Genomic DNA, 14662 nt, shown 5'->3' on the forward strand with positions numbered 1-14662 from the left:
GTATAAATTGTTCTACAAACAAACGCTATGGTGTTAAAAGCTCATAGGTATAAACCCTGAGTTTAACCATACATTTTATGTATTTATAGAAAGACTTAACTGAGGATTTATCCAATTAAAATAATTTGAGTCTAAATATGAGTTGGGTACACATTAATTATAAACAAAGAATCTCGAAATAAGAAAACAGAAAATGCTTTAGAAATACATATAATTAATAACAGTTTACACTGCCACTCTTCTTATATTAGAATGGTTTATTTAAAAATAGTAGATATAAAATAGGCACTATGTATTATTAATTATGTTTAACTTTTAGTGAAGCTTAGATTAATAATTGTTTTAATCATTGTAGACTTATACAGTTATAGGTACATATTAATCACATCGTTTAGATTATAATTTTATTATTATATACTATAGTAGGCAACACTTATGACTAACATTAATTTTATGCTCTAAATTAAACATAAGTGTTATGACTTTATGAGGTATTTCAGTTATATTATAATACAATATAATATTATACTAGACATTAGTATAAACAAATAATTATAATCCACTTGCCTGCTCTTGTTTATTTAATTAAATAATGAAGCATTAGCTGTTTGGTATAAGGATGTACGTTATCTCTGGTAGGCACTTGATATTCTTGAACCGTAAATTTACTCTGAGTATAAATGTATAATAGATAATAAATAAATATACAGACCCTTAACACCTAATCAACTAGTGGATCGGTGGTGGTCTTTCGGCCATGTACTGTAAGTATAACTTACTACAGTAATTTGTTTAAACGATCCGCTTAAATCGCGTTAGATTCAGAACGGATTGGGATAATGATTTGCTTCAATTTACCTCTCCTTAACGACTTAACAATCTTCCTTCGGCACACAACACCACTTTTGTTGGGTATGTTTTTACTTTACATAATCGCATTATTATTCAAAAAATTAGACACAATTTATTTATACTTACCTAATGAAATTGTATGTGGTTATTGAGTTATGTAACGTCGTAAATAGTATTTATCTAGCTCTTATTATGTAAGTAATAGGTAAAGTATTATAATATGGTAGAATACCTATGAAATAAAAAAAATATATACCATTTATGTATTATTTATTTCATTCAGTATCATTATACAAATATAGTTGTTTTCAATGATAATAATACCAGTATTATAATACCTATTCATGTCGTGTGTCAATGACTATTCATGTGCACCCATTTTTTGCCGTCAACGATTTCTGAGAATCATATTTTCATCTATTGCCATTTTGCATTTTAAATACATATAAAATAACTTACAAATGCGATATAGTTTTCAAAAAAATTACTTCAAAATTATCTTTTACACGTTTATCTATATAGAAAATTTATGTTGTCAATATTTTGTAGGTTCCGTATAGTAAAAAATACATGAGAAATAATATTGTATTGTGAATAATATGTATTAAAAGTTTTTATTTTATAAAAATCTTGTATATACAGACTACAGTACATAATATATAAAAAAGTAAATAAATTGGTACAAATTAATAGGTACGTACAATTTTTTTTTTTATTATCATTTTGATATAATATTATTATTATCAAATAGTTTTAGATTAAAAACAAGTTTTGGCCTATATTTTAAGATTGAATTTCAAAAACACGTTATGTCCATTGCATAGTAATTATCATATTCGTAAATGTAAATTTTCACTAATTTTGAATTTGAATTGAGTAATTTTCAATATTTTTGTACTTATCAAATATATAGGTAGAAGAAGGTTGTGCGCATAAACCTATAAACTATTTTATGATGGTTGTGCGATTTCACGTGCAGTTAGACAACAGTTAACCATACATAAATGATAAAAGTGTGATCAACAAGTCAGAAAACGATAATGAATACTGACCTATATACGTATTAATTTATTTCAATCGTAAACTCTTATTGCGGTATAATACAAGTACTATGTATAGTGTGCGATATAGTATGCATTAAAATGTGTCGACCATTGATTTTCCCGGGGCATGGTGTATCTTTACGAAATGTTTGATTTAAACAAGACGGTGGACTGCTATGGCTTTTGCGCTCACTTCCGCTACCCTCGGGGTTCTATTATACACGGACGCCGGTGGGACTTAAATCTTATTATTATAAACATTAATTCATATTATGGCAGATATTGTCAATATGCAATATGAACCCTTCCAGATTCTCGATCGTTGGTCGAAAATAATAAGTAATATTAATAATAAAATGACGATATACATCTATTATTATTGTCACGTGTTATATTATATTTTATATCTCTATGACTCGTATACATATTAACAATTATTTTAATATTTATTATTATCGCTAAGACCGCATAACTAGCTTTTGCAAGGTCGACCGTCACCGCGGTCCACTTCTCGTAACGGTCGCCAGATGGCATTTACGCCTTTTCTCTTTCCGCGGAGTGATTCAACGGCGGCGGCGGCGGCGCGACGGGCTGTATACGTAACTACGCACCGCTCAACCCCTTTGAATGGGACGCAGCGCGCGGCACGAGCTCAACAGTCGTTTCGCGCCCGACGTGCCGACCACACGCGCTCGCCGACCGAGGTTTCCGTCGCACCGGAACCGAACGGATTTCGCGCCGCACACACGGAACCGAACGTCTCGCGTACGTCTGATTTGATATCGTCGTTTCCGATTTTCCGATCGAGACGCGGCTGATTCTCACGGCGTTTCCGGCTTCTGAGCGCCCGATAAGTCAGGCAGGTCGAATATTGTTGTTTTCAGGGGAAAAAAAAATAATAATTGCGAATTGTCCCGCCGTCGCCGCTCGGGTAGACGACGTTCGTCGCGATCGTCCGTATAGGTTTATGAACTGCCGAGTGTGGTGATAGGAACGGATCGTGAGAGAGGAAAGCGCGGCCACGACGAGCGTCGACGATGCGTACTGCCGCGCTGACCGCGGTCGCGGTGTTGGCCTGCTGCCGGCCACCGCTACCCGCCGTCCGGGCCGTGTGCCTGCACACGGCCAGGGACCTGCAGGCCCAGGCCCGCGCGTCCGAAGTGGTGGTCAAGGCGCTGGCCATGCGCGTCTGGCCGGAACCCAATGGGCTGGTGGGCGGCCACTTTGCCGTCATGGCCGTCTACAAGGGCGCCCGGGCCGTGAAAAACGTGTTGCACATCGGCGGCACCGACTTGTTCAACATGCACGACAAGTGAGCAATATTTTGTTTCACATCTCACAACAATATCATCATAACAATTTTATTGAAAGTTGTATAAAAAATTGATGCTCGGATTTTTATGTAAATAGTGCAATAATCTTTTGTAATTTTAAAAAAGTGTAAAAACGTATGTACAAGTTAAATGTAGGTATAGTGTAGTTGTGATTATGACGTAGACGACGGAAACAAACATCAGCTTGATTTTTTTGAAATATTTTTTTTATAAACGTCCTACCTATGTTACGACATAATTAAATAATACGATTAGAATGTAAATGAAAAGAACAAAAATACGGTAATATCACTAATCGTGATCAAGACAAATTATTGATGATCGACAATTATGAAATCGGTTATATTTCAGTACAAGACGTCCTACCAATGTCGATCATCAATAATTTGTCTTGATCACAATTAGTGATATTTCCGTATTTTTGTTCTTTTCATTTAGATTTTAATTTTATTATTTAAGGACGTCTTGTACTGAAATGTAACCAATTCCATAATTGTCAGATGCGATAAGTGTATATGCGTTCTTTCGTATTTTACTAAAGTAGAGGCGAACACAACGCACCTTTATAATATTTAAAACGTGTGTGATTCAGTGTCGATGGTAATTTTTTTTTTCATGTAAAACCACCTAAAGCCAAAAGCAGTTCTACATTAATAAAAAGTCAGTATAAGATTTAAGTGAAGAGTGTTTTTCAACTGATGGGACCGTTTTGTTTTTAAATTATGTAAAGGTGAGTGAAAAAAAAAAAATAAAACGTACGCCAGCATATTATAGGAGGAGAAAACCCATGTACAAGCTGTGAAATAATTCGCTATCGCTTTTTTTGTTATTTATTTTGCTTGAAAATACGTACCCTCATAATAATATTATTACAAGTCTTCTATTGCTGTAAGAATACACCTATTATATTATTAGCCGTATAGGCTATACATTTTATAAAATAAAACTGGAATTTTTATGATAGAGCAATGCCAATTGGTGTAAAATTAGTAATTACCACTCTGAAAATAACATAACTTACAATATAATCCACGATATATTGTCAAACAAAGGATATAATAGATAGTACCAGCTATTACATATTACTCCTGATTTTTTTTTATGCCTTATATACGAATTATTGATTTTTTACAATTATTGACAAATGATTAATGCGACCATTTCACATGTTTTTGTGAAATTTAATACATTATGATTGTCCGGCGCATTATTTATTAGTTTTACCCCGATAAAATGTGACATTGGACGGTTTAGAGGGAACAAACTATACGAGTACGTAAGCTCTATTTTTTTTTCAGCTGCATCACAAAATGTAATAATGTGATATTATAAATTAAAACATGCACTACGTGCGTTATTTTCCTGTATTGAGAACTAATTCTAGTAACTATAATAATATAATAGTCTGTACTCTGTAGTAGGTGTAACTTACTCGAGTGTGTGAAACGTTCATGTTCAGCAAACTCGTATTGTGTATAATACAACGATATTTACTATTTATGACCCTATCGACCTAAATTACGAGCACATCATATACTAAATACTAATATTGTGTGTACGCGAATTAAAATATCTCGATATCCAAGTATTCTATTGATGTAGTTATTTATTAACTTTCTTGGTTATGGTTATGTACTAACTACTAATCAATAGTATAGGTACCTATGTACTTATGTTATAATAACAAAAATTACAAATTACAAATTATAAACATAGTTAGTAACATCAATAGTATTGAATGACCGGTATTTTTGATATTAAAAAAATTTTCAATTTTGAAATGAAAATCACCAACTTTCGGGATATTATGAATATTAATATTCACTATTACCATATTTGTTTAATATTATTGCCTAATCAAAAGTTAACCATATTATTATTTCGAAGTTTTTTTTTCATGAACGCTTAATATATTCCTTTTTAAATTTAAAAAACAGATACGTATGCATTCAAAAAAATTTAAATAATTCATGATTATTTGGATACATTTTCCGCAATCAAAAACATTATGGCAACCTAAAAGCATCAAGCTGACATTTTTAATATTCGTTGAAATGATATAGGTATTATTAAAAAGGTGGATAAGTGGATGTCGCTCTGCTGTACAGTAGGTTACAAGTGGGTCACTGTAATGGATGGTGTTAAATTTGAATTCAATGATATAATATCATTGTATAAGAAAAACGATTCTGAGCGAAAACGGTCAGTCAGCCTATGATTTTACCAAGTATATTTGATGATATTATTGTGAATAAAGTAATTTATATATAACCTATTTACGTGAAGCCTTGTTTTAAATTTTCAATCCTTAGCCATAAAAGTTAAAAATTTATAAATTTATAACCACAAAATAATTAATAAATTATAAATTTGATAAATGTTGTCAAAATTTGAACTTTAAATGCTTATAAAAAAAATTGTACCTATGTATTTTTAATATTTTTCAACTGCTATTAGAACGATATCTCAGGAGCCTTATATTCAATTTTCACGCTTTTTTACCCAACAAATAAAAATTTATTGATATTTATAGAAAAAAAAACTAAAAAAATTGAAAACTGACAATGTCCGTAAACAGCTCAAAAAGAGTCAAAATATTTTCAAAATGTTATGGTGTATAGAAAATGCTAATATAAACATTCAGTGAAATTTTCAAGTATCTACAGTCATTCGTTTTTTAATTACAATAAAATAAGAAAATTGTTACATGAGAAATCGAGTAAATATCAAATGTTGTAAAAATATAAATTTCAGACGCTCATAAAAATTTAATTTAAGTTTCTTCTAGACATTTTTTTTTTGATAAAGGTAGACAAACTTATGAGTAATCTTATATTACATTTTCAAATCTTAGATTTAAAAAGAAAAATTTTTATGAATTCTCATCAAAATAATTTGCTATTTTTCGTGATTTTTCCGTATTTTGTCAAAATTTGAACTTTAAATGCTTATAATTAAAAACTGTGACTAAGGATTTTTAATTTTTTTCATCTGCCTTTGAAAAAATAACCTAGGAGCCTTCTATTAAATTTTCAAGCTTTTTTACTCAACAGATAAAATTTTATTGATATTTATAGAAAAAAAAACTAAAAAAATTGAAAACTGACAATGGCCGTAAACAGCTCAAAAAGAGTCAAAATATTTCCAAAATTTATGGTGTATAGAAAATGCTAATATAAACATTCAGTCAAAATTTCATGTCCCTACGGTCATTTGTTTTAGAGTTACACCAAAAACCAAAATCGATTTTCTCGAAAACAGATTTTGCGTAAAAATTCCCGTTTTTCCTTAATTTTTCTTTTGTTTTTCACGTCGCTTGTGAAAACTACTGGGAAATTTTTACTTTTGACCCCCCAAAGTACCAACTAGATTCACTTTCCTATCAGAAAAGTTACTATTGAAGAAATCCAAGCACTTTTACTGTCCTAAAAGGTGATGACAGACACAAAAATAAAAAAAAAATAAAAAAATAAATAAAAAAATAAAAAAAATAAAAAAAAAACACACATCATTGTAAAATCAATACATTCATCGCTTCGCTCAGAATCTAAAATTATTGAAGTCTTTATATTAAGTTCAATTATAGTTATCATATTAATATGATGATTTATTTATTGAAATTGTCTTAAATTATATGATGGAATACCTATGATGTTGGCTTTAGTCAGAATAAAAAATAACTTAAGTTGGTACTTGAAACCTATAGAGTATATAAAAAAATTATCTTTTCTTATTTTATTAGTAAATAGTTATGTACCTACAGAACATTTATGAATCAATTATAAATGCTACTCGTTTAGTACTAAGTAGTGTATTACAATTATGGCCGTTCTTACAATGTCCGGTAAAGTGTCGGTTAACGCTAACCGACTTATAAGTGATAACAGATTTTATTACCGGCAGAATTTGGCCGGTTAAATGTCGGTTAACTTTAACCGGACATTGTAGGAACAGCCCTTACACAATTACACAATAATCACTATAAAGTATAGTCACACCTTAAAATTATTTAAAATTGTGATTTTATATAATATAAACAATTTAAACTAGTATACCACTAATCACTATATTATTATGATTTTTTGTTTACAATGGTAGCCACCCAAAAGTTTGTTCATAATTTAAATTATTTTCAACATAGAAGTTTTCAATGTATTATGTACGAATGTATGATATAATAATAATGATATACACTAACAAATTGAATTTTATTATTAACTATGTATATTATGTACTTTCTTAATTAATGTTTTTCAACCTTACATTAGGGACGGATTGTATTGAAAAGTTTTGTTAATGTAATTATGGTAATTCTGTTGAAGTAAAATTAGCGTTTTCTTTATTATTTTTTAAATAATTAGACTTTTATGCAGGATACTAATGTACTAATATTGAAAACCAAATAAAAAAAGTGGGTAAGTGTGTGTCGCTCTGCTGTACACAGTGTTTAGAAGAAACGAATTCCTTTTTATAAAAAAAGAACAAGAAAATGAACTAGTTCTTTTTTTCAAGGAAAAATAACAAAATTTTTCGTTTCTTTCTAGTTCCAATAATTTAAATAGATAATTATATAAATAATTTAAATTAAGATTTTTTTTTTTTTAATGTGTATAATGTATATTGCTAATTAGTGATCGTTATCGAGTATCGACGTTAAGAATGAAAATCTCAAAATAGAATTATAAAATATGTACCTACTTGTAGTTATATATTGTAATTAAAAATTAAAGAAATATGCATATGAAAAAAAAACAATAAGTGATTAAATAAGAATTTTTATTTTATTTGGAACTAAAAAAGGAACTCGTTCATTTTCCAAAGGAACGAATTCTTTTTTTTTAAAGGAACAAGGAACGGAACGAATTCCTTTTATCGACAAAAATCAAAAAAAGAATTATAAAACGTAGACAATTTCAAATGTCTATAAATAGCTAATAATCATCCCAAATACTGAATACGTTGTGTATAAAAATTATAATATAAAATATATTTGGACAAGGCTATCGTAATAGTTATAGTTATTGGTTTTCTAAATTATTATAATAACAAAATCAATACCAGCTACTAAAACCTAGTATTATCTAAATATTCCGGGTTTCTTGCGGTATTTTGCGCGTTTTCTCAATTATTAATAAATGGAAATACACATACTTGATATTTTAGATTCTGAGCGGAGTGATGGATGTATTGAATTTACAATGATGTGTGTTTTTTTGTTTCTATGTACACGATAAGTGGTTGAAACAATATTTCGGTTGTCAACTTCAGTATCTTTTCCGGTGGGAAAATGAATCCAATGTATTGAATGTATTTGTGAGATCAAAATTAAAATCTCAGTAGTTTTCAAAAGCTCCGGGAAAAACAAAAAAAAAAATAAATTAAGGAAAAATGGGAGTTTTTACACAAAATTGGTTTTTGACAAAATCGATTTTCATTGTTAATTATAAGTAATAATATTGAATTTCATAACATTTTCAAATATTTTGACTTGTCTCAAGCCGTTTACGGACATTTTTAATTTTCAATTTTTTTAGTTTTTTTTTATAAATGTCAATAAAATTGTATTTGTTGGATAAAAAAGCTTGAAAATGTAATACAAGGTAGGTACTGCTGATATATTGTTGAATAGTAGTTAAAAATTTTTAAAAATACATTTTTTTTATACGCAATTGAAGTTTATCTTTGAATAAATTTATCTAACTGAAAATATATAAATTATTTTGTAGTTAAAAATGTATAACATGTTCAACTTTTATTGCTAAGGATTAGTAGTGGGAAAGTGAATATAGTTGGTGCTTGGGGAATTCAAAATTTAAAATCAATTTTGGTTTATGGTGTAACACTTAAAAAATTACTGTAGATACATGTAGTTTTTACTGAATATTTATATTAGAAAATTCTATGCACCTTACAATTTTCGAAATATTGCGACTCTTTTTGAGCTATTTATAGGCATAAGAAAATCTTGAGTTTTATAATTTTTTTTAAAATTATAGTCGAAAATATATTTTATGCTTGGTCAAAAATCATGTAATAGAACGTTTTAGTAAATGTAATAGAACGTTCTTCAAAAGTTGTTATAATTGGAAATTATAAAAAAAGTTTACCGTGAATCCACAATATTTTTTTATAAGCGTCAGACGAATTATTTTTCCGACAAAATATAGTTCTGATAAAATACGGTTCCGACAAACCACTTTCAGACAAAATAATATTCCAACAAAATATTTTCCGACAAAATATAGCCCTTCATTAAAAAAAAACTCAAAATATCATGTTAAATTAAATTTTTACAAGCGTTTCAAGTTTAAATTTTTACATTAGATATTTCGATTTCTCATGTAACGATTGTATCACATTGGATATTCACCCGTTAACTAACAAATTTTCATTTAATGATTTTCTTATTTTGTTGTTATTCAGAAGCTAATAATTGTAGTTACTTGAAATTTAAACCAAATGTTTATTTTATATTTTTATCATTTACTATACTTAATTATTTTGACTCGTTTTGGGCTGTTTACGGACAATTTTAAATTTAAATTTTTTAGTTTTTTTTCATTAAATGTCAATAAAATTGTAATCGTTGGGTCAAAAAGCTTGAAAATGTAATACAAGTTATACAATATATTGTTACAACAGTAGCTGAAAAATATTAAAAATACATTATATGTTGACGACATTTACCAAATTGAAAATTGTATACAATATTCAACTTTTATAGTTAAGGATTAACAATTTAAAACAAGGTTCCACTTAAGCAGTTTATTATGTTATCAGAAAATCTAATAATATACAATTTTTTTTATAGTTATTTTAGTTTCAAATTAGGACGAAATTACTAATTAAATAACCAAAAATAATGAGTTTAGTTATCTTATTGTATTTAAAAATATTATTCGTGGGTACTTGAAACTTCTCAAGTATATTATTATATACAAATATTTAAATATGCAAATAATATTAATTCATTTCACCTGCTACCGTATAAATTATAGCAATATAAGTATGATACAAAATATCCTAGGCTAACAAACCGCCACCGCTCAGAATTATTTTTCGTATACAATGATAATATCAATAATATAGTAAGCTGTTAAAACATTGTAGTTTATGTATTAAACTTAAGCAAAACTAATTTCAATGGTGTAGGTCAAATACTTACATATTGAATTGCAAAGTTTGCTCCTATAACCTTGGTCCTTGAATTTCAAATATCACTAACGAAAACTCATCATTTATATATTAATCGACCAAATGATAAGGGGGACCTATATGCTAATTAAATCGTTTTCATACATCTTACTAACATTATTCCACTGGAGAGTTTTTCAACTTATATACATGTGAAAGTTTATATGTGTGCTTGTTCAAAGAATTAGGTTAAAATCTGTAAGTTGAAGAAAATTGGAATTTTTTGTTAATCTTTTCAGTAAAGTATACGTTCTTTTGTATTTCTGATATTTTTGATGATGGTTTTCGTTTCCATGCTTGTAGATATTTACACTTAAGAACATTGAGAATAGTTATTAATAATAATATACTTATTAGATTTATAATAGGTACGTAATATCATATGGTATACATATTTTTATAGGTAGGAGGTACCTTAAATACATATTTGTAAGTACTTATACGTTCACAAAATATTACTTTAAATGGTTCTATGGTTTTTATAATAATACATTGAGATTGAAAAAAATTTAATTTTGATAACTTAAGCTACTTTTTTTGAAAAGATTTCATCTCAATTAAGCTCGTTTTTCTTTTTTACTAAATTACTTTATAGTAGTAATGTAATTAAAATGATTATAGTAAATTTAATTAAACATAGTATGTAACATTTTATATAGAAACAAATTCGTGCAATTTTAAACCAGACTTTAATTATTTTTAAATTCTATAAGAATTGAAAACTATGATGTTTATTATCTCAACCATGGTAATTACAATTTACAATTACTAACACTAAATAGTGTATAAGAAACAATAATGCAGAGGTTTTTCAAGTTCATCTGCATTGCAGTACAAAATCTGGTCTACTATATCCTTTATTTCTGGTAATCTGAATTTAAACCAGTAACAATTTACAGTAATTTTCATTTTACGCACTAATTAAAAACTGTTAAATTATAATCGGGTTTAATTTTTAAGTTTAATAAAAATACATGCAATTTAATTAAAGTGTTACTCATATTCAAATTGTTCACTTAACTACCTCTTTATATTATGTGTAGAAATGTATAATATTGTATTATTATAAGTGCAGGATATCAGATGATAATTGGAATAATTTCCAAGTTTTAAATATCTTGAAAAAAAATCATTTATCATTTTTCAAACACAATGTTATATACTTAAATATAGTTAATTTTTATCGAAAAATTTAAATAATATTATAGTAGTAAATCAAGAATAAATTCTGGAATCAACCATAATTTTTACATTTTAACAATTGAAACTAAGAGTTTTCAAGATAAGCTAAATATTATTGAAGTGGAATATTTCCGAAATATCTACTACTTGAATAAATCTAATCTTATCATTTTTAACAGAAGTCATATGTATTTTTATTAAGTGAATTTTTTTTCTATTTAAAATAATTTCTACTATTTATCCAGCAATAATAAACTATTTAGTATTTAGCCTTTATCTAAGTAATTTTAATAATTGAATCATATTTTATCTTTTGTTGAATCAAATATATCAAGTCAATACAAAATATTTGAAAATTATCTATACTTTTCGAAAATAGTTGTAAATAGTTCATCTATAATTTTTCTTATATATTTTAATAGGTAACTGAATAATAATATTGCAAAAAAAGAAAAAGGATTATATCTAAAATGATGTGGTACATTGGTTGATTGATGAAATTATTTTATCCATGCTCTGCTTAACTCAGATTTGATGACGAGATTTACGATTCTTTTACATTAACAATAATATTGTCGAGATTAGGTTTTATTATTATTTCTTTAATGAAACATTTTTAGTGGTTTCGTTGGCTAAAATTATATTATCATACATTTGATCTTATATCTTAATGTTCAGAGTTCCATAGCAAACATCAATGGTATAAAACATGTACTAGAAAAAGTTTATTTTAATAATTACTTAAAATAGGAAGTTACTACTATACAAATTTACCCACATGTGTATTGAACCGTTCAAATATTATATAAAAATATGATGATGATATAAAATATTAATATCTCTTACGAAATTCATAACTGAGATAGATTTATTTGCAGAACATTTTTATACTTATGTTTCTATTACGTTTTACTAATTTTAGATTCTGAATGGTGTAATTTATTACAAACTTGTGTTTTGTTTTGTATCTGAAGAAAATTGTTTTACGATGAAAAAAATGCTTCAATCTTCAATATAGAGTGTATTATTTCTGGTCAAAAATTAGATTTAGTTTGCGCTAAATGCAGAGAAATGTACAAACAAATTACGGTAAACAGTAACTAAAAAAATCAGATAAACGAAAAATATTGACGTTTGTACTTTCTTTTCTTCTAACAATTTAAATTATTTGTTTTTTATTCAAGCAATATTAGTCGTAGAAACTTTAAACATTCCACTATTAATTTAGGCACACAATAACATTTTCAAGCAATTTTGATTAATTCCATGAAATGTATTGTATATTTATTGTTTATTTGATAGTTAGTCTCAAACATGTTTTTATCTTTTTCTTTTATAAAATTGATCAACATTTTTATGTTTAGTTAAAATACTTTAAAATATAATATATTATAAGCATTTAGAATTCAAATTTTATCAAAAATCGTTAAAATCACAAAAAAATTAGTAACTAAGGCTTGACAATTTATCACAAGCTTTCTCATAAATTGTTTTCATAACATCCAATTATTCTCAAAAATATATTTTAATTGATATTTCACGTTTAAACCTAACCTACCCTGTCAAAATTGAATATTTAAACGAAAATCAACGATTTTATTTGTTATAAATTTATAATGTGAAAAATATTTTTCGTAGAACTTGATGCCATATTATATAATATTATTATTTACTAGGTATGCACAATGTTATTTACCCTATTTTCAAAATATTTCGATTCATTTTAATGTATTTGTACCATGAACCTATTCACATCATTCTAAGGCACGTTGGTAGTGACTTATTAATTAATAACAGCTAGCGATATTATATGAAATAATATTATTATTTTTTTTTTTTTTATTGATCTTAAGCTTCGGCAACTATGGCCATTAGCTGTAGTGGTTTATTTGTGGTTTGTTAATGTCGGTAGGGGGGAGGAACACGTGTGTGTTGGGTTTGGCAGAATTTTTGATTGGGCACCCGTAGGTATCTGCCATGCCCGGGTGGGAGATGGCGGCACTTGTTCTCCGGACACCGTGACTTGCACGGAGAAAAATGCCACCCGGTGGTCGAGGATCGAACTCGGACTGGCTGTGCCGAATCCGTCGCGTTAGACCGCTTGGCCACCTCGTCCCCAATAATAATAATAATATTATTATAATTACCATATTATTTGATTTATAAGTGATAAAAAAATGAGTTTATCTCATCGTCAACTGCCATATCCAGGATAAATATATAACTATTAAATAGTTTGTTCAATGGAAAATATTATGTATTGTAATTTATACATATTATGTTTTATTTTTAACATTTTATTTTATTTTTACATTCTGATTTTTCCAGGTTGATTAATTAATTTAATTAGATACCACATAATAATATATAGAGTAAATCAGTGTAAATGTTAACAGTTTAAAAGCTAATAACTGTCTTGAATTTGTTTAAAATATAACTTTGGTACATATAGCTACTGTTCCGTTCTATCGCGTGTTCTTTTTTAAAAACATTTTGATATTGGTTTAAACTTTTTGTGACAGTTGAAATGTTTAAAAAGTTTCATGAAACACGTCCGTAGATTTGAAATTAAACATAGATTAGATAAGTTTTCAATTTTAGTCGTTTAAAGACGCGTTAAAAAAACTAATAATAACAGTGAAGAAAAGTGAGAAAACGTATACCTACTATTTACGTAAACTCTATTTTTCTGGGTGATTTTCCTATGCAATTTATGTGATTGTCCTATATAATTTTCAATGCAGATGAAATACTATTCTTGATGAGATAAGCAAAATGGGATGAGTGTCTGATATTTAAAATTGTATTAGGATTTTTTAAGGTAATAATATGACACATGTTTAATATTTTAAATGGTTTAATATAATATGCATTTTATTTTTAAGTCACTAGTTTAAATAATAGTTTAGTATTAAAATACATAATATTACATTTACCTAAATCCATCATTTTAAATTTATAAATCATATTTATGAATTATGACGTGTATATTGTATCAGTATATAGCTTGATTCATAATTTGATGTATTATGTTATACCAGTCTTAATAGGTGACTG

General features: G+C 27.5%; 1 protein-coding gene across 1 annotated transcript in view; it reads left to right on the forward strand.

Annotated features, from left to right (window-relative positions):
• Nucleotides 1–2552: 2552 nt before the first annotated feature.
• The window catches only part of LOC132945330 (uncharacterized), a 151576-nt gene continuing 139466 nt past the window's right edge, over nucleotides 2553–14662 (forward strand). The window contains exon 1 of the mRNA XM_061015038.1: nucleotides 2553–3207. Coding sequence (XP_060871021.1) covers nucleotides 2933–3207 — 275 coding nt within the window. The 5' untranslated portion in view covers nucleotides 2553–2932. The remainder of the gene's footprint in view (nucleotides 3208–14662) is intronic.

Source organism: Metopolophium dirhodum, chromosome 5 (genome assembly GCF_019925205.1).
Source record: "Metopolophium dirhodum isolate CAU chromosome 5, ASM1992520v1, whole genome shotgun sequence".
Classification (NCBI taxonomy): Eukaryota; Metazoa; Arthropoda; class Insecta; order Hemiptera; family Aphididae; genus Metopolophium; species Metopolophium dirhodum.